This window comes from Somniosus microcephalus, chromosome 5 (assembly GCF_052327205.1).
Source record: "Somniosus microcephalus isolate GS21.2 chromosome 5, FLI_Smic_1.0, whole genome shotgun sequence".
NCBI lineage: Eukaryota > Metazoa > Chordata > Chondrichthyes > Squaliformes > Somniosidae > Somniosus > Somniosus microcephalus.
The window spans coordinates 18,359,723-18,382,308 of record NC_140991.1 but is presented as its reverse complement, the minus strand read 5'-3'; the positions used below and the strand labels follow the sequence as shown (position 1 = coordinate 18,382,308).

General features: G+C 47.6%; 1 protein-coding gene and 1 long non-coding RNA gene across 4 annotated transcripts in view; one reads left to right on the top strand and one right to left on the bottom strand.

Moving 5' to 3' along the window:
* plcd1a (phospholipase C, delta 1a) overlaps positions 1-22,586 on the top strand; it is a 181,625-nt gene that overhangs the window by 26,113 nt on the left and 132,926 nt on the right. The window contains exon 1 of one of the 3 annotated variants that reach the window (XM_085987392.1): positions 6,846-7,075. The exons of the other annotated variants lie outside the window; for them this stretch is intronic. Coding sequence (XP_085843518.1) covers positions 6,979-7,075 — 97 coding nt within the window. The 5' untranslated portion in view covers positions 6,846-6,978. Of the gene's footprint in view, positions 1-6,845; positions 7,076-22,586 lie in introns of those variants that run through there. 3 annotated transcript variants of the gene reach the window in all.
* Positions 1,164-21,548, bottom strand: LOC147116929 (uncharacterized). Its single transcript, XR_015078331.1, has 3 exons — positions 21,296-21,548; positions 1,594-1,752; positions 1,164-1,452 (listed from the first exon to the last, which is right to left on the bottom strand). It is a non-coding gene; the product is annotated as an uncharacterized LOC147116929 (long non-coding RNA).

The window sequence follows — 22,586 nt, the reverse complement described above, 5'->3', positions numbered from 1 at the left end:
TACAAAGTGGCAGATGGAATTCAGTGTCAGTAAGTGTGAGGTAATATATTTTGGTTTAGAAGTAGGCTCAGTGCTGTGGAAGAGCAGAGAAATTTGGCGGTACAGGATCGCAGGACATTAAAGACAACACCTTGGGTCAATTAGGCTGTAAAAATAAACAAACTGAATTCTAGGTTTTATTACGAGTTGTAGAATAGAGAAGCCAAGAGGTAATGATGAGCCTATTACAAAACCTTAATAGGGCCCCTGTTCGACCACTGTGTGCAGTATTGGGCTCTACGCTATAGGAAGGTATTGAGGGCGTGAAATTTCCCACCTTAACGCCGGTTTTGGCAAAAAAAATGGCGGCCGCCCACTTCTGGTACGTCCTGCGGCTGCCGCCATTTTGGGCAGGTTGACAGCACGGCCGTTGCCTGTGTTCGCTATAAAAATGGTGGTAAGGCAGATCGTGACGTTAATTAGCGTGCAACGCTGAATTGTCGGAACAGGCTCGAGGGGCCGAATGGCCTACTCCTGCTCCTGTCTTCTATGTTTCTACGACCTGCTATTTTGGACATTGCCACTCAAATGTAAAACCTCTTTAAAGCACGCATAGCTGAGCGTGCATCCAGCTGCACGACGGACCCCCCCACCAGCGCTACTTCGAGAGACACACGTAACTTTGAGGTAAGTTTTTTGATTTTTTTGCTTTTGTACTGGTTCCTGTACAGTTTATTTGGTAGTGGCTTGGTGTAAGACATTTAAAACGTTGTTAAAGTGTGCAGGGAGTGCTGCTGGACGTTTGCAAGGCTTTGGCTCTTAAAGGAAGGCCTCCTGAGAACACCACTTGCTCCCAGTCCTGGGGGGGCTCTAGTTGCAGTCCCCCCTGGGCTGCAGCATGAGATGGAGCAGAGGCAGCAAAGGGGACAAGCTACTCTGAGGGAGGAGGAGGAATCAGAAGAGGAGGAGGAAGCGGAAGGAAGGAGACAACCCAGAGAGCCCCTTTCTGGCCGGGATATCCGGGATGAATCAACCATCTGCAGTACTAATGAACAACCCCAATTCCCCTTTCAACATTAGACCCACACCTTACCTTCCCTCTGTTACTGACCATCACAGCGTCCTCTTGGCCACAATGCTGAAATAAAAGCCAGCACAAAGCAAATTTTCCAATCCAACTTTATCCATATATGCATCCAATATTACAAATCAACTCATCACCCTTGTGCATTCTCTTAGTGACTGTCTTGTGTGCCTTTGCCTATACTAGTGTTCCTACGCAATGCTACCCCAGTGACTGCAGTATGGCTGGTGGAAGGCTGCTGACTTTCAGTGGGGGACACTGCAGATTACCTTGCAGGGCAACCTCGAGGAGCTGGTGGCTGGGAGTGTGAAATCGAGTGACAGTGTTTCTTCTTCACTCTCCTCTCCCTCTTGTTGACCCTGGCTGGGCAGGCTGGATTTCTTGGGTGTCTGAAAAGGAGAAAGGCACAAGGGGTAGGGTTGTGGTGAGGGGAGGGGAAGAAAAGCAAGAGATGCACGCTTACACCATGTGCAGATTGTAAATCAGAAGAGATTGTGGGATGTGAGAAGGAGGATAACATATGTGGATACCGGCATCTTGTATTCCTTCAGCCCCACTGCTGGCCATGGGCTCAGCAATGCCCCTGCCAAGAATGGCCAGCAGCTTCTCTCCAAGGGGGTGAGGTGATGCAGGTGAGCCTGTCCCCTGCCGGTTAAGGTCTGCTGGCACAGGTTATCCGCCACGTTTTCCTGCAAGAGAAAGAGAAGTGTGTCAGTGGGTGTGGTGTAATGTGTTTGGGTGATGAGGCTGTCATGGTTGAATGACTGACAGTGTGTTCAAGCTATGAGATGTGGGTATGAGGCTTGCAGCAGTGGTAAGTGTGTGAGGGTGAGGTGAAGCTAGGAATGTGAGGTGTGCCTCGTGTTTTGTAGAGATTGGCAGGTGAGTGATGGGGGTGTGGTGAATTGAGCAGTGTGTGAGGCTAGTGGTGCAGTTTTTTTTATTTGTTCATGGATGTGGGCATCGCAAGCAAGGCCACCATTTATTGCCCATTCCTAATTGCCCTTGAGTGGCTTGCTAGGCCATTTCAGGGGGCAGTTAAGAGTCAACCACATTACTGTGGGTCTGGAGTCACATATAGGCCAGACCGGGTAAGGACGGCAGATTTCCTTCCCTAAAGTTGGTAGGAGATGGCTTTTGAAGATGCATTCACTGACCTTGACCACTCGTCTGAGGTCATTAAACTTCTTTGGGCACTGGAGCTACATCCTGGGGGCGGTACTGCTGGCAGTGGCTGCCTTGGTGATCCCATATGCTCCTTGCAGTGTTTCTGGCCCCCTGTGGATAGAGAACATTTCTTTGAGTGTTTACCCCCTGCACAAAGGCCTTGAATGTTGCGTTCGAGACCCTGGGTGTCCTTTCCCTGGCCTGTTGAGCCATTTTGGTTTGTGCTGAAGCGGTTTTAACATTTTTTGATCACCAGAAGGCAGCTCACCTTTAAGAAGTGCAGACTGCCTTTAGGAGGCACAGGCTAGCTTTATGTAAAGCTCAGCGGGGGGAGGGGGGGGGGTGAAGCTAACCTTGCGCGAACTTAACCCATCTGCTGAGTGTACAGCCTGTCAGCAGCACGTTCAGCAATGGGCTGTACGCTGCAATCATACAAAGTAGCAGGCAGCACGAATTTTACATGCTGCCTGAACTCCTTTCAACAGGCGCAGGCAGATCGCGCATCCCTGCGCCCATTTTTGAGCTCAATCGAATTTCTAGGCGTGAGGCTTTAGCGAGGGTACAAAGCAGATTGACTAGGATGCCGCCTGGCATGAGGAAATACAAGTACAAAGAAAGACTTGAAAATTGGATTTTTCGTTAGAACAACGCAGACTACAACTTCTTCACACAAGAGGCGTGAGGCTGGGTTCTTGGGTGTGGCAGAAATTGTCAACATTCAAGGTTAGATTAGGCAGGTGGCTGAAGAGATGTGGGAACAGGGTGGGTAAATGCAATTTGCTCTCGTGGAGGGTGAAAACCAACACTGATTTGTTGGGATAAGTGGCCAGTTTCCGTGTCGTAATGTCTGTATTTCTGTGCTTTGTTATCACAAAGCACGATTGTAACCTACAGTGTATATATAGGTGGAGTGAATGTGAGGTCTTATTCATATGAGAAAGCTGATCCGGCCAACAGTAGAAGCAAAAAAACATACATACCTGATCATTAGGATTAAGTTAGATTCCAGGATAATCACAACCCCACAGCAATTTAATTATGCATTACTGTGTTAGTTTAAATCTCCAGCTCAAATGGCTCACCACACCCCCAGGCATTTTTAAAACCTAATGCATTAAAAATGGTGGATGTGGCCTTGCTGCTGGCTGTCCCTTCCCGTGCCCGTCTGGCTGTCCCTCCCCTCCCACCCCCACCGTGTCTGTCTGGCTCTCCCTCCCTCCATCCCCACTCCATGCCCGTCTGGCTCTCCTCCCCCCACCACCACCCCCCCCCATTGCCATCCTCCCCTATCATGTCTCGCTCTAAGGGACTGACTTCACGTGGCTCCAGTCCCACCTGTCCAAACTTAACCAGTGTATCTTCCTGTTCCTCATGTACTTTCTGCCCTTCAGTGGCATCATCTGCGGGCATTGGGTCAGCTTCCATATGCACGCTGATTACACCCACCTCTACCTCTCGACCTAATGATCACCTCCGTACTGTCTGATTGAGATCAACCATTGTAGTTCCAGGACATCACTACCGGAGTTCCTCAGAGAACGTGCTCAATCCAACCTGTATAAAAACCATGGTACAACCACAGCTGAAGTACTGTGTGTAGTTTTGAGCTCCACATCATGGGAAGGATGTCGAGGCAATAGAAAGGGTACAGGGCAGATTCACCACAATGCTGCCTGGTATGAGAAAATACAAATATAAAAGGAGACTTAAAAAATTGAGACTCTTTTTCAGTAGAACAGAGGCATAATTTGACAGGAGTTAAAAATTACGAAGGGATGATAGTCGATAGAAAAATACTTTCCAGTGGTTGAGGGATCTAGAACGAGGGATGGTAGATAAATGTAAGAGGTTTAGGGCCAAGAGCAGAAGAAACTTTTTTTAACACACGAGTTGTGAGGCTGTGGAATGAACTACCAGAATTAGAGCCTGAAACAGAGACCGTGTCAACATCATAATCATAATAATCAACTTTATTGTCATTGTTAGTGCACAAGTGCAGTACAACGAAATGTAGGCTTGCGGCTCCCGAGAGTGTACATTTAGATTAAGACATTTAAACATTCAACATTCATTTGGCTTGTAATACATTAACATAAGCATTAACATAAACAATATAAAGTGCATTGGCAGATGTGCAGGCTTTAGAGTTTATTTGTGGAGTTCAGTAGGATGACAGCCCTGGGAAAGAAGCTGTTCCTAAATCTGGTCGTTCGGGTGCGAATGCATCTGTAGCGTCTCCCGGATGGCAGGAGGGCGAACAGACTGTGGCTGGGGTGGGTAGGGTCTTTGATGATGGACCGTGACCTCCGTAGACAGCGTTTATGGTATATGTGCTCTATGGTCGGTAGCCGGGTGCCAGTAATGTGTTGGGCAGTTTTGACTACCCGCTGCAGGGCTTTTAAGAACATTTACGAATACGTGAGATAGGTGGCTGAAGGAAAAGAATAAAGGAATATGGGAACAAGTGGTCACATAGGATTAGGTTTACTGCTTGTGTGGAGCTCTGCTGCTTAATCCACACCGAGTCCCGGTCACCCATCACCCCTGCGCTCGCTGACCTACATTGGCTTCCAGTCCACCAACGCCTTCACTTTAAAATTCTAATCCTCATGTTCAAACCCTTCCATGACTTTGCCCCTCACTATCTCTGTAACCCCTGCAGCCCTCCTACAACTCTGCGATCCTCCAACTTTGGACTCTTCATCCTCCACTCCCTTCGTTCCACCAATGGCAGCTGCGCCTTCAGCCATCTAGGCCATAAGCTCAGGAATTCCCTCCCTAAGGCTCTCCGCCTCTCTACCTCTCTCTCTCCTTTAAGATGCTCCTTAAAACTTACCTCTTCGACCAAGCTTTTAGTCACCCATCCTAATATCTCTCTCTTTGACTCGGTGTCAATTGTTTTCTGATTTATGCTCCTGTGAAGCAATCTGGGATGTTTTCCTACGTTAAAGGTGTGATATAAATGCAAGTTGTTGTTGATAAACACCAGCACAGATTGGTTGGTTGGGCCAAATGGCCTGTGTTCATATTGTATTTTGTATGTAACCATCTTCAGCTGCTTCATCATTGACCTCGGTCATAAGGTCAGATGTTGGGACATTTGCTGACAATCGCGCAGTGTTCAGCTCCATTCACAACTCTTCCAATAATGAAGCAGCCCATATCAGGCTACAGCAAGACCCAGTTAACATCCAGGCTTCAGGTGGCATGTGGCAGGAATCATTCGCGGCATATACGGTACTCCGGGGACTTGAGCCCATAAAGCCAGGCTGACGCTCCAGTGCAGTGCTGAGGGAGTGCTGCACTGTCGGAGGTGCCGTCTTTCGGATGAGACGTTAAACCGAGGCCCCGTCTGCTCTCTCAGGTGGACGTAAAAGATTCCATGGCACTATTTCGAAGAAGAGCAGGGGAGTTCTCCCCGGTGTCCTGGACAATATTTATCCCTCAATCAACATCACTAAAACAGATTATCTGGTCATTATCACATTGCTGTTTGTGGGAGCTTGCTGTGTGCAAATTGGCTGCCTGTGTGCATATCCCACATTACAACAGTGACTACACTCCAAAAGTACTTCATTGGCTGTAAGGTGCTTTGAGACGTCTGGTGGTCGTGAAAGGTGCTACATAAGTGCAAGTCTTTCTTTCTTTAATGACCATCTTGAACAAGCGAAAGCTCAGCTAAGTGCCCCGATCTTTAAAAGCACTGCCCTCGCTTAGTCCCCAACATTTTGAGGGTCAGCATTGACCAGAGGCGTAACTTGACCAGTCATACTAACACCATGGCTACAAGAGCATGGTAGAGGTTGAACACTCTGTGATCAGTGGTTCACTTCTTGACCCCTCTAAGCCTCCCCACCATCTACAACACTCAAGTCAGAACTCTGATGGAATACTTGCCTGGACAGGTGAAGCTGCAACAACACTCAAGAAGCTTGACACCATACAGGACAGAACAGTTTGCTTCATCAGTGTCCCCACCACATACGAAGATGCGTCAATGACGGACAGGTCCATCCATTGTGCTCCAACATAACTGTAATGCCTCGTACACCACAATACATACACTCTCCATCTCTCATGAGAGGCAGATCAAAACCCAGGCCAACTAGGGGGGGGGGGGGGGGGGGGGAGATCTGGAAAATTCCTCTCCGACCCCCTTTAGGCGATCAAAACTAATCCCAGAGACCACTCTGGCGCTGATAATTCCCTGCAGTACCTAACTCTAGCACGAGGTGATCTCCACCCCAGCCAGAAACAGCTCTAGTTCAGGCTTGAAGGAATTCACCGAGTGGCATCCACCGCAAGAGTTGGCAGCCTGTTCAAGAAGTCCACCATTCTCTGGGAAAAAAACCACCTCCTGACATCTCACCTAGATCTGGCCTTGTGTAACTTGAGATTGTGACCTATTCAGTTTCCAACAGCGACTACACTTCAACATTACTTTATTGGCGTTGGGACGTCCCGAGGTTGTGAAAGGCGCTATAGGAAGACAAGTATTTATTTTCTTTACTTCTTTCTCCGGTAGGATGTTGGACAGGAGTCCAAAGTTTTAAACCCGCCCCTAAAATCAACCAGCGAGAAATAAAAAATCCTCCCACGTCACTCTGTGGGTCTGGCTTCGCTCGCTTAAAGAGGAAAGGTTCAAGATTGATTCTCTCCTCGGGGAACGGAAGGAAGAGACCGCTCAGCTCTTTTGTATAAAATAACATTTTTTTATATATATATATATATTCTCAAAAAAAAAGAAAATGCAATGTATCCGCAAGCCCAGGCGTACGGAGCCGGAGGAGAAGCGACTGCGGGAGGTGTCGGTGCAAGAGACGCGCGTCAACCTTAACCGGCTGGGTAAGAAATTCGCCGAGGCTCCGGGAGGTGGGGCTTTGTCAGTGGAGCTCAGCCCAGAGCGAGTGGAGAGCTGAACAACCTTTCCCATTCTCTGAGCGGACTGACCACTGCACCTTGCCCCTTGCACTGGTCATAGTCATAACGGCACAGGAGGAGGCCATTCGGCCCATCGAGCCCGTGCCGGCTCTCTGTAGAGCAATCCAGTCAGTCTCATTCCCCCGCTCTATCCCCATAGCCCTGCAAGTTTATTTCCCTCAAGTGCCTAGCCAGACTCCCCTTGAAAACATTGAGGGGGAAAAAATTCGGTATCGCCCCGTTTGGGGCGCCGTTATCGGCCGTGCGCAAAGTTTAGCGCCTGGCGCTAATTATCACCTCCGACAGCAAACTTGGCTTTTATCGCCCCTGGAGGTGATTGGAGCGCTAAATCAGGCGCTTCACACCTGTCTTAAGGCGCAAAGGCCGAGGAGCGAGGCGCTACCTCAGAGTGCTGGCGAAGCAAGGAAGGGCAAATCAAAATAAACCTGCAAAGGGCTGCTCAGTACTCAAAACTCCTTCACACAGCGTTGAATCTCTCCAGAAGTCTCTCTCTCTCAGAATGCGTGGTGCAAAAATGTCACTGACAAAAAAAGGCAGGAAGGGTCGCCTTTAAATAGGGCTCCCCTAGTCCCTTTCTGACAGCATAACGCTCCCCTGAACCTGTCATTGCTAGCGCCACTCAATATCCGGTCCGGGGCACTAACGGGGCATTGCGCGCTCGACTGACGTCACGATCTGCCGACGCAGGAGATCGTGGCGGTAGTGTTTAGCGCCGCCACAAAATGTCTAGTTAATTTCACGAGCGGCGCAAACATCGCCGCGCTAGTTGCTTTGCGCCCCAATTGGCACCCTCTTAAGGCGCTAACGGGAGGCACAAACAACTGAATTTTTCCCCGAGTGTCTCCGCTTCCACCACTTCTGTCAGCAGCAAATTCTAGGTCATCACCGTTAAAAAAAAGTTTTTCCTCACATCCCCCCCTATATCTCTTGCCCGAAACCTTAAATCTGTGTCCTAGTCCTTGTACCATCAACTAGTGGGAACAGCCTTTCCCGACTAGCTTATCCAAACCTGTCATAATCTTGTACACCTCTATCAAATCACCCCTCAACCTCCTTTGCTCTAATGAAAACAAATCCAGCTTCTCCAACCTGTCCTTGTAGCTAAGATCCCCCATCCCCAGAACCAATCTGGTAAATCTCCTCTGCACCCTCTTGTGTGTGGGGTTTTGCCTTTGATAAAGTGGATATTGTATTGTATTACTGGTGTATATTATTACATCTCTGATGAATTTGCTTAGTTTTCCATTTAATTTTTGCCAACTGATTTCTCTCTCTCGTGTGAGCTTACATTTACAACCTCTGTACCCAAATCAAATGCCTCAACTTTGCAAGAGAGCGCGGGCAGGAAGCAAAAAGGGGATTAGGAGGGAGACCAAAGCCAAGTTCAAAGAAGGTTTTCAAGGCTAGGAGGGAGGTAACGAAGCAAAGTGTTTCTGCAAGAGAATGTGAGCAAGAAGGGCCTGAAAGACCATCCACTTAGGGTACGGTAGTATGTTACTGGACTAGTAATCCAGGGACTGGGAGTTCAAATCCCACCATGGCAGTTTGAATTCGATTTTTAAAAAATTTTAAAACCTGATATTGGTAAAAGTGAGCGTGAAGCTGTCGGATTGTTATTAAAAACCCAACTGCAGGAAACTCTTTGGTGTCCGGCACCGACGGGACCGGGATGGTGCCGGTTGATTAAATATTCCGGGTAACGGAGAGGTATATCTACCGAGGCTATTTTTAACAAACAAAAATTTAAAAAATCAAGAAATGTGCAGTATAATTGGGTACTCACCTACAGAATGTTGTGTTAAATGGATGGTGGAAGATGCTTGATTAAGTACAGTAATGCCAGTTGAGGGTAATCCATAAACAGTAAAACAATACTTATAAAGGGGGGCACGGTGGCATAGTGGTTAGCACTGTTGCCTCACAGCGCCAGGGACCCGGGTTCAAATCTGGCCTCGGGCGACTGTCTGTGTGGAGTTTGCACATTCTCCCCGTGTTTGCGTGGGTTTCCTCCGGGTGCTCCGGTTTCCTCCCACAGTCCAAAGATGTGCAGGTTAGGTTGATTTGGCTATGATAAATTGACCCTTAGTGTTAGGGGATTAAATACGTGGGGTTACGGGGATAGGGTGGGATATGTGTCGGTGCAGGCTCGATGGGCCGAAATGGCCTCTATCTGCACTGTAGATTCTGTGATACGACTGTATACTGTAGTTTACGAAGTGAGAATTTTGCCGGTTATTAGAGAATTCCGGATATTTAGGTGCCGTTTAAACGAGAGTTTCCTGTGGTTCACTATTGTCCTTTAGGGAAGGAAACCTGCCATCCTTGCACGGTTGGGCCTATGTGGCTCCAGTTCCCACACCAATGTGGTTGACTCTGAACTGCCCCTCTGGAGTTTAGTTTTGCTGGCGTTAAGCTGCTAGAAATTTCCACTCATCCAGGACTTGGGATGGGGATGATGGATAGTAAAGCCCCTGACCTGGTAGAGGGGCATAGTTGGTTGTCATTGACATATACACAGAAGCTGACGCTGTGTTTTCAGATGATGCCGCAGAGGGGGTGGCTTGTTGATGTTAAATAGGAGGGTATCAAGGATGGAATGCTGAGGCACGTCTGAGGCGACTGTGTGAGGTATTAGTGACTATGTTGTGAGAGTAGGGCTGGAACAATGAGAGAGCAGTGCCAAGAAAATTGATCAAGACGGAGAGACAGTAGAGAGGAACGGTAATAGACAATATGGTCAGAGGTTGGAGATAAGTCAAGGAGGAAAACGAGGAGGGGCAGCAATCTCGGCGCAGTCACACAGGATGTTAGTGGAGACTTTGACCAGGGTGGTTCTGACTTAGTTTTTTTTAATTCATTCATGGGATGTGGGCCAGCATTTATTGCCTATCCCTAATTGCTCTTGAGAAGGTGGTGGTGAGTCACCTTGAACCGCTGCAGTCCGTGTGGTGAAGGTACTCCCACAGTGCTGTTAGGGAGGGAGTTCCAGGATTTTGACCCAGCGACGATGAAGGAACGGCCATATATTTTCAAGTCAGGATGGTGTGTGACTTGGAGGGGAACTTGGAGGTGGTGGTTTTCCCATGCACCTGCTGCCCTCGTCCTTCTAGGTGGTAGAGGTCGTGGGATTGGGAGCTGCTGTCGAAGAAGCTTTGGCGAGTTTCTGCAGTGACTCTTGTAGATCAAATCAAATCAAATCAACTTTTATTGTCATTGTTAGTGCACAAGTGCAGTACAACGAAATGTAGGCTTGCGGCATGGTGCATACTGCAGCCATGGTGTGTTGGTGGTGGAGGGAGAATTGGGAACAATGCTTATAGATAGGAATAGTCTGACAATGTTGGCGATCATGGGCTGAGAAGGGGAAGTTAGGTACATCGAGTCTACAGCACAGAAACAGGCCATTCGACCCAACTGGTCCATACTGGTGTTAATACTCCACACCAGCCTCCTCCCTCTTTATCTCATCCTATCAGCATAACCTTCTATTCCTCTCTCCCTCGTGTTTATCTAGCCTCCCCCTAAATGCAGCTATGCTATTTTTTTCAATTACTCTTTTTGGTAGCAAGTTCCACATTCTAACCACTCTGGGTAAAGAAGTTTCTCCTGAATTCCCTAATGGATTTATTAGGGACTATCTTCTCTTTAAGGCCTCTAACTTTGGTCTCACCCGCAAGTGGATACATCTTCTCTAGGTCTACCCTATCGAACCCGTTCATTGTCTTAAAGACCTCTATCCGGTCACCCCTCAGCCTTCTCTTTTCCAGAGAAGAGAGCCCCAGCCTGTTCAGTCTTTCCTGATAGTTATAACCTCTCAGTTCTGGTATCATCCTTGTGAATCTGTCTTGCACCTTCTCCAATGCCTGTATATCCTTTTTTTATAATATGGAGACCAGTGCAGTGTGGTCTAGAATCATAGAATGGTTACAGCACAGAAGGAGACCATTTGGCCCATCGAGCCCGTGCCGGCTCTCTGCAAGAGCACTTCAGCTAGTTCCACTCCCCCGCCCTTTCCCTATAGCCCTGCAAATTCTTTTCCTTTAGGTACTTATCCAATTCCCTCTTGAAAGCCACGATTGAATCTGCCCCCACCACCCTTTCAGGCAGTGCATTCCAGATCATAACCACTCGCTGCGTAAAAAAGTTTTCCCTGATGTCGCCTTTGGTTCTTCTGCCAATCACCTTGAATCTGTGTCCTCTCATTCTCGACCCTTCCGCCAATGGGAACAGTTTCTCTCTATCTACTCTCTCTAGACCCCTCATGATTTTGGACACCTCTATCAAATCTCCTCGCAACCTTCTCTGCTCTGAGGAGAACAACCCCAGCTTCTCCAGTCTATCCACGTAACTGAAGTCCCTCATCCCTGGAACCATTCTGGTCAATCTTTTCTGCACCCTCTCCAAGGCCTTCACATCCTTCTGAAAGTGCGGTGCCCAGAATTGGACACAGCACTCCAGTTGAGGCCGAACCAGTGTTTTCTAAAGGTTCATCATAATTTCATCGCTTTTGAACTCTATGCCTCTGTTTATGAAGCTCAGGATTCCGTATGCTTTTTTAACCGCTTTCTCAACCTGCCCTGTCACCTTCAATGATTTGTGCACATATACCCCCAGGTCTCTCTGTTCTTGCACCCACTTTAGAATTGTACCATTTAGTTTATATTGCCTCTCCTTGTTCTTCCTACCAAAATGTATCACTTCGCACTTTTCTGCGTTAAATTTCATCTGCCACGTGTCCGCCCGTTTCACCAGCCTGGCTATGTCTTCTTGAGGTCTATCACTATCCTCCTCACTGTTCACTATACTTCCAAGTTTTGTGTCATCTGCAAATTTTGAAATTGTGCCCTGTACACCCAAGTCTAAGTCATTAATATATATCAAGAAAAGCAGTGGTCCTAGTACCGACCCCTGGGGAACCCCACTGTATACCTTCCTTAAGTCCGATAAACAACTATTCACCACTACTCTCTGTTTCCTGTCACTTAGCCAATTTCGTATCCATGCTGCCACTGTACCTTTTATTCCATGGGCTTTAATTTTGCTGGCAAACTTTTATCAAATGCCTTTTGGAAGTCCATGTACACCACATCAACCGCATTGCCCTCATCAACCCTCTCTGTTACCTCATCAAAAAACTCAATCAAGTTAGCAAATCTGTGCTGGCTTTCCTTAATTACTCCACACTTGTCCAAGTGACTGTTATTTTGTCCTGGATTATCGTTTCTAAAATCTTCCCCACTACCAAGGTTAAACTGTCTGGCCTGTAGTTGCTGGGTTTATCCTTACACCCTTCTTTAACAAGGGTGTAACATTTGCAACTCTCCAGTCCTCTGGCACCACCCCTGTATCCAAAGAGGATTGAAAGATTATGGCCAGTACCTTCGCAATTTTCACCTTTACTTCCCTCAGCATCTTAGGATGCATCCCACCCAGTCCTGATTTATCTACTTTAAGTACAGCCAGCCTTTCTAATATCTTCTCCTTAATCAATTTTTATCCCATCCAGTATCTCAACTACCTCCTCTTTCACCATGACTTTGCATCTTCTTCCTTGGTAAGGACAGATACAAAGTACTCATTTAGTACCTCAGCCATGCTCTCTGCCTCCATGCATGGGTCTCCATTTTGGTTCCTAATTGCCCCCACCCCTCCTCTTACTACCCGTTTACTAATTATATGACTATAGAAGACTTTTGGAATCCCTTTTATATTAGCTGCCATTCTGTTCTCATACTCTCTCTTTGCCCCTCTTATTTCCTTTTTCACTTCCCCTCTGAACTTTCTATATTCAGCCTGGTTCTCACTTGTATTCTCAACCTGACATCTGTCATACGCCCCCTTTTTCTGCTTCATCTTGCGCTCTATCTCTTTCATTATCCAGGGAGCTCTGGCTTTGGTTGCCCTACCTTTCCTCCTCATGCGATTGTACCTCGACTGTACCCGAACCATCTCCTCGTTAAAGGCAGCCCATTGTTCGATTACAGTTTTGCCTGCCAATCTTTCATTCCAATTTACCCGGGCCAGATCCGTTCTCAACCCACTGAAATTGACCTTCCTCCAATTAAGTATTTTTACTCTAGATTGCTCCTTGTCCTTTACCATAGCTAATCTAAACCTTACGGTACGGTGATCACTGTTCCCTAAATGTTCACCTACTGACACTTGCTCTACTTGACCCACCTCATTCCCCAGAACCAGATCCAGAAATGCCTCCTTCCTCGTTGGGCTGGAAACACACTGATCAAGAAAGTTCTCCTGAATGCATTTCAGAAATTCTTCCCCCTCTCTGCCCGTTACACTGTTACTATCCCAGTCTATATCAGGATAGTTGAGTCCCCCATTATTAGTACTCTATAGTTCTTGCACCTCTCTGTAATTTCCCTGCAATTTCCCAATATCCTTCCCACTACTTGGCGGCCTATAGAATACACCTAGTAGTGTAACGGCACCTCTGTTTCTCAAATCTAACCAAATAGATTATATCCTTGACCCCTCCAGGACATCCTCTTTCTCCAGCACTGTAATATTCTCCTTAATCAATATTGCCACCCCACCTCCTTTCTTTCCTTCCCTATCTCTCCTGAACACCTTATATCCAGGAATATTTAGTATCCAATCCTGTTCTTTTTTGAGCCAGGTCTGCATTATCACCACAACATCATATTCCCATGTGTCTATTTGTGTCTGCAGCTCACCAACCTTATTTACCACACTTGGTGCATTCACACACATGCACTGTTAACCTATCTTAGTCCTTCTTGTGTTCTCTCTTAGTCTGACCCCACCTAATACCGTACTATTTCTTATTCTAGTGCTATCTGTCTCTCCCAATTCTTTGTGCACCTTGTTTCTCCTTTCTAATGCTGCATCCTGGTGCCCACCCCCCCTGCCAAATTAGTTTAAACCTCCCCCAACAGCACGATCAAGGTTCTATACAAATTTAACATGACTTCCCTGCTTTTGAAGCAGGTAAATAGGAAATGGGTGCGAAAGGGGGTCAAACAGGATAGTGGCAGGCTTCACGGCGGAAATTCGATTGATGTGGGAAGATGGTGGAGGAGTTGCATAGTATAGGGGTGGAGCTGGATTTGGAGAGACCTGGGGAGCGAGGGTGGAGGGAGTAGAGGAGAAAGAGGCAGCTGAGGAAATGGCCTCAATTTTGCAAACAAAGGAACCCATGAGCTATTCACATCTGGTATTACAGGTGAGGTTGGAGAGTGTGGGAGAGGGCTGCAGCGTCATCCTTTTGTGATCTCAAGTTTATTATTCAGATAGTTTGCTAGTTGCATAGTTTTATTGGTCTTGGTTTTGCACCTGAGTGAAGCTAATAATGGCTATGGGAGGGCGGGGGTGGAGAGTAAGAAATGTTTAGTCATGATGCTCCAACAACAGCAACAACTTGCATTTACATGGTGCCTTTAACGTAGTAAAATGTCCCAAGGCACTTCACGAGCATTATCGAACTAAATTTGACACCGAGCCACATAAGGAGATAATCGGGCAGAGAGGTAGGTTTTAGGAGTGTCTTAAAGGAGGATAGAGAGGCAGAGGGGTTTGGGGAGGGGATTTCGGAGCTTAGGGCCTCGGCAGCTGAAGGCACAGTCGCCAGTGTTAGAGCGATTAAAATCGGAGATGCGCAAGAGGCCAGAATTGGAGGAGCGCAGATATCTCTGAGGGTTGTATGACTGGAGGAGATTGCAGAGATGGGCAGCGACAAGGTCACGGAGGGATTTGAAAACAAGGATGAGAATTATAATTGAGGCATTGCTCAACCGAGAGCTAATGTAGGTCAGCAAGCACAGGGGTAATGGCTGAACGGGACTTGGACTCTAGGGGAATCAAGGGATATGGAGATCGGACAGGAAAGTGGAGTTGAGGTAGAAGATCAGCCATGATCTTATTGAATGGCGGAGCAGGCTCGAGGGGCCATATCGCCTACTCCCGCTCCTAATTCTTATGTTCTTATAGTAAGAGTTAGGATACGGGCAGCAGAGTTTTTGGATGAGCTTAAGCTTATGGAGGGTGGAAAATGGGAGGCCGGCCAGGGGTAGATTGGAATAGTCAAGTCTAGAGGTAGCAAAGGCATGAATGAGGGTTTCAACCACAGATGAGCTGAGGTGGGTGATGTTACGGAGGTGGAAATAGGCAGTCTTAGTGATGGCGCGGATATGTGGTGGGAAGCTGATCTCTGGGTCAAATACGACACCAAGGTTGCGAACAGTCTGGTTCAATCTCACAGTTGCCAGGGAGTGGGATCATGCCAGCCATCATGGTGTGTGGGGCAGGCTTGATGGAACAGCTGGTCTTTTCCTGCCCATTAGTTTTGTATGTTTGCATAAGCGGGATTTTATTTTTCTCATACCACTCCTACTCCAGAAAGTAGCACAAAGGGCTGTTGAAGAAATGGTTTCCCCCTACTTCATTCCTGAAGGCACTGACTCCTGCTAAGGTACGGCCCAATGGATGCCAAGGGCTGTCTCGCGTTCTTCATGAGTGCCCCTAGGCTGTCTGACCATGGAGGGCATCACAACTAAGCCCGATCTTGATCTGACCTGTGCTTTCCAGTCGGAGTCAGGAGAAGCACCCCTGGATTTTTTTTGCCCCTCTTTCCTAAATCAGATGTCCCAAATCTAGGCGTAGATTGAGTCCTGGGACCTCCTTAGACTGCATGTGTCTGTGCCACACATGGGTCGTTGATTTACCAACAAACTCATTGCGGGGACCTCTAGCACAAATGCTCTGACAGAAAAGAGAATCAAGGAAACTCAATGGAGGTTTGACTCTTTTGTTATCAGCATTGCTCTTTTCCATGGGTGGATTGGCTATTGCCTGCTTACCTGTTAGAGTAACAACTTTGTAATGGCTAATCTATCCGGTCTGTACAAGGGCTACCTGATACCTGTACACTGTGTGTGCGTGCGTGCGTATATACCTGGTTCCAGGTGTCTGGGTGGTGCAATCTCCCTTCAACCGCTGGAGCAGCATTTGAAGTCACGTCGTCCAATGGTTGCTAGTCGTGCACAGGTGCCAGTAGTTCAGTATTAAATGGCATTAGATTGGCAGCCTAGACCAGAGAAGTGACAATAACCATTGCCGTATGAAAAGGAAAGCTACGCAGGGCATTTGTCTTCAGGTTAGGATCAAAGCCATTGTTGAGCTAGCCCAGTGAGTAGCTGACCCATGTGGACCAGGAAGGTCCCAGGTTCAGCCCTGGTTTGTGCTCAGTAAGCAGATGTTGGTAGAGATGCTGCAATTAGGCTCAGTGCTCCTGAGTTACTGAGCTTTCTGCATCTGTTTATCAACTGGTGACCATCGTCTGGGGCCTGTATGGCTAAGCTTCTGGTTTTTTTAAAAGGTAGCTTGGGAATTGGATCAACAGATGTAGATATAAGGTCTGTTCTCTCTCAAAAATACATCAAAGTATATAGACATGTTTTCTAATTCACTGCAATAATTAATAAATTTGCATTTGTGCATCGCCTATCTCGTCATCAAAGCATCTCAACGCGCTTCACACAATGGGTTGCTATTGAAGTGCATTGATTGTGGGGAATTGCTCCTCTAGGGAACAAACAGCAGTCAACCTTGTTTGTTTGTTTTTTTCTGATGCTATTGGATGAGGGAGGAATAAGCAGAAAGTTCTCCCAATCCAAGAAGAAAGGAGTAATCTCACAAGAACCAGCATGAAACTTTTATGATTTGCAAAAGCTTAGAAGGATTAGTCCTTCTAATCTACTGCCATTAGTCCTTCTAATCTACTGCCATTAGTCCTTCTAATCTACTGCCATTAGTCCTTCTAATCTACTGCCAGAAGTCTCGCCTGTCAGCATAAGCAACAGGCAGAGTCACTCAACACTCATCCAAACGCTACAAGACAGTTGCAGAAAGTTGCTTGACGAAAGAAAGAACTTGCATTTATATATAACGCCATTTAGGAATAGTGTCTTGAGATCTATTACGTCCACATGAGAGGGGCAGACGGGGACTCGGGTTAATGTCTCATCCGAAAGACTGCAACCCCGACAGTGCAGCATTCCCTCAGACTGCACTGAAGTGCCAGCCTAGATTGGATTACATGGTATCTACATCAATTAAATAGATAGGTAGCGCAGGATCAGGGGTCCCAGAGTTTCTTCTCAAAGTAGCACCAGGACTTCTTTTTTAAGCCATTTTTGCTTCTTCCAACGAGTTGGCATTACTAGCAGTTGGGAGCTGGTGAACAACTTTGCATCATCTAGGGGTTAGGGTGATCACTGATGGACCTGACCTATTTGTATGTATTTCTCTTGAGGCCTGTGAAGAGTCTATAAAAGCCTACAGCTGGCCAGTCACTGTTCTGTCACTGGCCAGCTCCAGTCTTGGTAGAGCCCCAAAGTTGCAAACAGCAACCGGTGGGACTGAAGTTTCCCTGAAGGTGTCACTTTTCTACCGGCTTTGCCAACCAGTCGGCTTTGCCTCTGGTTTCCCTTAGCACAAGTCGGTGAGTACCGCGCGAATGCTAAGGTATGAGGGAGTACAAATACAAAGACTCGAAAACTTAGGCTGTTTTTGTTGAAATAGAGGAGATTACGGGGTGATTTGATAGAGGCGTTTAAAATTATGAAGCGATGAGACAGAGTAGATAGAAACAGACTGTTTCCGGTGATTGAGGGGACATAGATACAAGGGTAAATCTAAGAGATTTAGGATAGAGCAGGAGAATTTTTTTAACAGCAGGTTACTAGGCTGTGGAATGCCATGGGATTGAAGCAGAAACCATGTCAATAATTAAGAATAGGTTAGACAGGTTGAAGGAAAGGAAGTTAAAGGCACATGGGAACGGACTGGACACATGGGATTCGGGCTACTGCTCCTGTTGAAGATAAACACCAACACCGACTGGTTATAAAAACGTATAAAATTTTAACAGGACTAGACAGACTAGATGCAGGAAGGATGTTCCTGATGGCGGGGGAGTCCAGAACCAGGGGTCACAGTCTAAGGATAAGAGGTAAGCCATTTAGGACAGAGATGAGAAGGAATTTCTTCACCCGGAGAGTGGTGAACCTGTGGAATTCTCTACCACAGAAGGCAGTGGAGGCCAATTCATTAAATATATTCAAGAAGGAGTTAGATATATTTCTTAAGGCTAAAGGGATCAAGGGATATGGGGAGAAAGCAGGGACAGGGTACTGAATTTGGATGATCAGCCATGATCTCATTGACTGGCGGAGCAGGCTCGAGGGGCCGAATGGCCTACTCCTGCTCCTATCTCCTATGTTTCTATGTTTAGGCCAAACTATCTGTTTCCATCTTAGAATTACAGAGAAATTACATGTAAATCGTGTTAGTTGCCAAAGAGATTTTACAGCCCTTTCGAGCCATGGTGGGTGGTCATTATCGTGGTCTGTCATTCTCAGTGCTGTTGAGAACACGTCATTCCTCCACCCATTGTCTGTGCCTGCCTGCATTGTTTCAGTTGTCACTCGCTCTTCAGAGGGGAGTTAAACCGCGCTTGTGTCGGATGCCATCATCAGGAAAGAGAACAGTTATTTTTGGTGGCACTGACAGGTCGCTGCTCCTAACTACAAACAAGACCTGCATGCTCGCCTAAGGGAATCCTGCAGTGGGAAGATAAACGGCAATTTATCATGACTTGGTGTGTGCGTCCCTTTTGAGAATGCTGTTTCTCCAGTTCAGCAGCTCACCAGAGGGCATAGTCTGCCTCCTCCGTCATGACAGGGTGCCATCCCATAATACCTGCAGAACGTAGGTCGAATGTCAGGCGCTGCTTTTCATAGTATTAGAAACAGCAAGGAGTTCCCACTTAAGAAAGAGGAGAGCGAGCGGTCAGAGATACAATGCAAGAGATTTAGAACAGAGGGCAGGAGAAACTTCTTCGGAGTTGGGAGGCTGTGGAATTCACTTCCAAGGTTAGTGGTTGAGGCAGATGCTATGTCAACATTCAGGATTAGATTGGATTGGATGAAAGGAAAAGGGGTTGAACGGATATGGAAACAGGGTGGGTAAATGTGATCAGGGCTATATGCTCATGTGAAGGGTAAATGCTATAGAATTATATTGAATATTACAACACAGAAACAGGCCATTTGGCCCAACAAGTTCACGCTCCACTGAAGCATCCTCCCACCTTGCATCATCTCACCCTATCTAACATACCGGCACAGACTGGTTGGGCTATTTTTGTAACTGCTATGTATTGCTGAGTAGAAGCCCCGAAGTCAAGTTCAATGCCAACCAATTGGGACACATTGGCCCGTATTTTCCTCCGCCCGCTGGAGGCCTGCGATCTGGAAAAATCTACACCCTTACCTGAGGGCTCCCGGGACGCACACACTTCCCGCTCCTGGGCCTCTCGAACTCCAAGTGTGCAGGGCCCACGTATCCCAGAAGCGCAGGTAGTTCGCAGCATCCCCGGGATCACGTGGGCCATGAGGAGCCAATCACAGAAGGGAATCTCCCTTCATACACTTGACAGGAAGACCAGTGAAAAACATTTTTTTTTTAAATACTTTTTTTCAACTCTTATCCTTGTAGAAGCAGGCCTTACGCCTGCTTTTACCAGGCGTAAGAATTGTAAGGGTTTTCTGCGGGCGGAGGGTCTCCAAAAAGCGGAACTATCCGCCCGCAGAGGCCCTTCTCCGGGCAGCCGGAGGATCTGTCAAGACCATTCTTGACAGATCAGAAATGCCAGCTTTCAGTGCATGCCTGAAACCAGCATCTCCGATGTCCCTACAGGTGGGTACACAGCGCGTTCCCACTTGTAGGGATCGGAATATCTGGGCCATTAACTTTTCGTTGAGGGCCACGATCCCCAAAATAATGTCTCTTGAAATCCACTATAAGGATTGCAGCAAAATTTGGGGTCACCGTTCCATGGCCCTGTGCTTGCCATTTCCCATACAGCAAGCTCCTGATTTCAATCATGTCACTGTGGACAGTAGCCAAATAGAGCCCCGGCATTTACCCCACAGGAAGAGCAAAGAAAAATGTAGCAGACAGTAGTCGTATTGAGTAACTCTTGTTTAAATGCGACCCTTTCACTTGCTGCCTGAAAGTTGGGCTCTCCCTGACCCTCCTCATAACACTTCTTTTTAAGTGGCACCAAGGAAAGTCCATGGAATCTCCGCTCAGTCAACATTGTGCAGCCAAGCAGGCGACGACTCGCAACCCAGAAACGCAGTGGCGCGCCATGAGTGCTGAGGGTCACCAGTGAACGGGGAGATGGGTTACCATTGGCCCCTGGGTTGTGTTGTGAGCACCACTGCTCTCCTCGGGAGGCAGCTCGAGTAGGCGGAAATGTCCATTTGACCCTGACCTTATAGAGTTAGCTGGTTTGGCACCTCCCTCGACCTGGGGCTGTGGCCAATGCAGAAGAGGTAATCTGTCTGTGCTACCAGAGTGTAAACGGGAAAGCTGATCGCCAGGGGTTTAGCCCTTGTAACCAATGTCTCCAGTAGCTCATGTTTATCATTCTTGGCTGGCCTTTCAGATTTGGTTGATGCAAGCCCACTGTACTGTATTTATAAATACACGTGTGTGTGTGTGTGTGTGTGTGTGTGTTTTTTTCTCCCTCGTTTATGTTAACTTTTCCTCAGTTTTGGTCTCCACCCATGATGCATTTTTTGGCAATGGAATGCAAGCAGAATGGCTTTCTGCCAGGCCCTGTGGCAGTTACCTCTCCAATTGCACTCTGCAACTGGACACTGGTGGTGTAATTTTACATGTCCGTGTTCCTGGAGCGCGTCTCCCCCCGCCCACTGGATAAATCGTGGCGGCCGCGCGCCCAAATTACCGATCCATACTCCCAGTGCACGAGGCTGAGTGCCAGGAGGCATTTTCCTCCTGGCATGTTATCAGCTTGTTTTGTTTTGTTTTGATCAGGGCTGGGCTAGCTCCCGGCGGTTGCCGCGTCCCTTTCTGGCCCACACTTCTGCTAATTCAGGTGCTGATTTTTTTTTTTCTCCCACTGCTCTTTTCGCGTGTGCATGTCTCAGAGTGTGACTGTCCCGTGAAGCATCTGTAGATGAGAGTATATAGCTGCAGCAGCCTTGTACCTTTGCAGCCGCTCACCCTAAGGGTTCAGCAAATGGGTCGCGTCAGGGAGTCAGATGGAAAGCTCACCTCTTGCCTGGATGGATGCAGCCGCAACGAGACTCAAGAAGCTCGACAACGCCCAGAATGAAGCAGTTTGCTTGATTGGCGCCCCTGGGGGCGGACTATATACATATATCCAAGCTTTCCATTACCGGAGCAGTTTATACGATCGAGGATGCAGGCGCCAAGGTCACTTCAACAGCACCTCCTGTCTCGTAACTTCTATCCTAGAGAAGGACAAGGGTCATCAGGCAGGATTTTCATTGGGCCGTGGAGGTGGGATTGGAGGTATGGCGGGGGGGGGGGGTTAAAATCCCGAAATCGGGGGACCCGCCCCCAACCCGCCCCCATGCGTTTCAAAGGAGGCGGGTACCCACCTCCCCAAGGCAGGATGGGGATTAGTGCCAATTAACTGCCGGTTAACAGGTAGTTAACAGGCAGTTTTTAGCCTAATCCCTATTTTTTATGTTGAAGTGTGGGATTCCCGACGGCTCCAAACCACGCCAAGTTAGAGGAGGCGGGCCGTCGGGATGAAGGGCTTGGAGGGGTCGAGATGTCCAGTGTTCAGGTAAGTGATGGGTGCATGAGTGAAGAGGTAAGTGTGTGTAAAGTGTTTAAAGCAGTTTTACTAACCTTTACTTACCTTTATAGCCTTCCTTCCTTCAGGTCTCGGGAGTCCCTCATCTCACCGGCACAGAAAGCAGAATGGCTGCGAGCTGTCAAAAATTGCAGCATTCAGCTTTCTGTTCCGGGGAGATCTCTAATTCATCCTGAGAGGAAGGAATTAACCTGGAGTATAGATTGTCAGTGTTTGACAGCTTCAAACAGCTGTGAATCGCTGATATTTCATCTGTCAAAAGGTCTTGACAGATGAAATTTCAATCTGTGACGTCACCTGTTGCCGGGTGGCCCTTAATTGGCCTGCTGCGCCCGCTGGGCGGGCTCAACAAGGTCAATCAAGTCTAAATCACGTGGGTTGGCTAGAACTCGATGGAGGCGGGACTACAACCCCGAAAGTTGTAGTCCCGACTCCTCAATGAAAACCCAGCCCATCATCTCTGGGCTCCCTTCCAAGTCGCACACCCTCCTGGCATATACATAGACGTTCATTCATCGTTGCTCGGATAGTATCCTGAAACTCCCTACCTAACAGCACTGTAGAGGGCACCATCACCACATGGACTGCAGCGGTTCAATAAGGCGGCCCGCCACCACACTCTCGGGGCCACTGTGGACGAGCAATAAATGTCAGCCTTCCCAGCGACGCCCACATTCCGAGAACAAATAAAAATAACATATTTAATTTGGAGCCAATTCC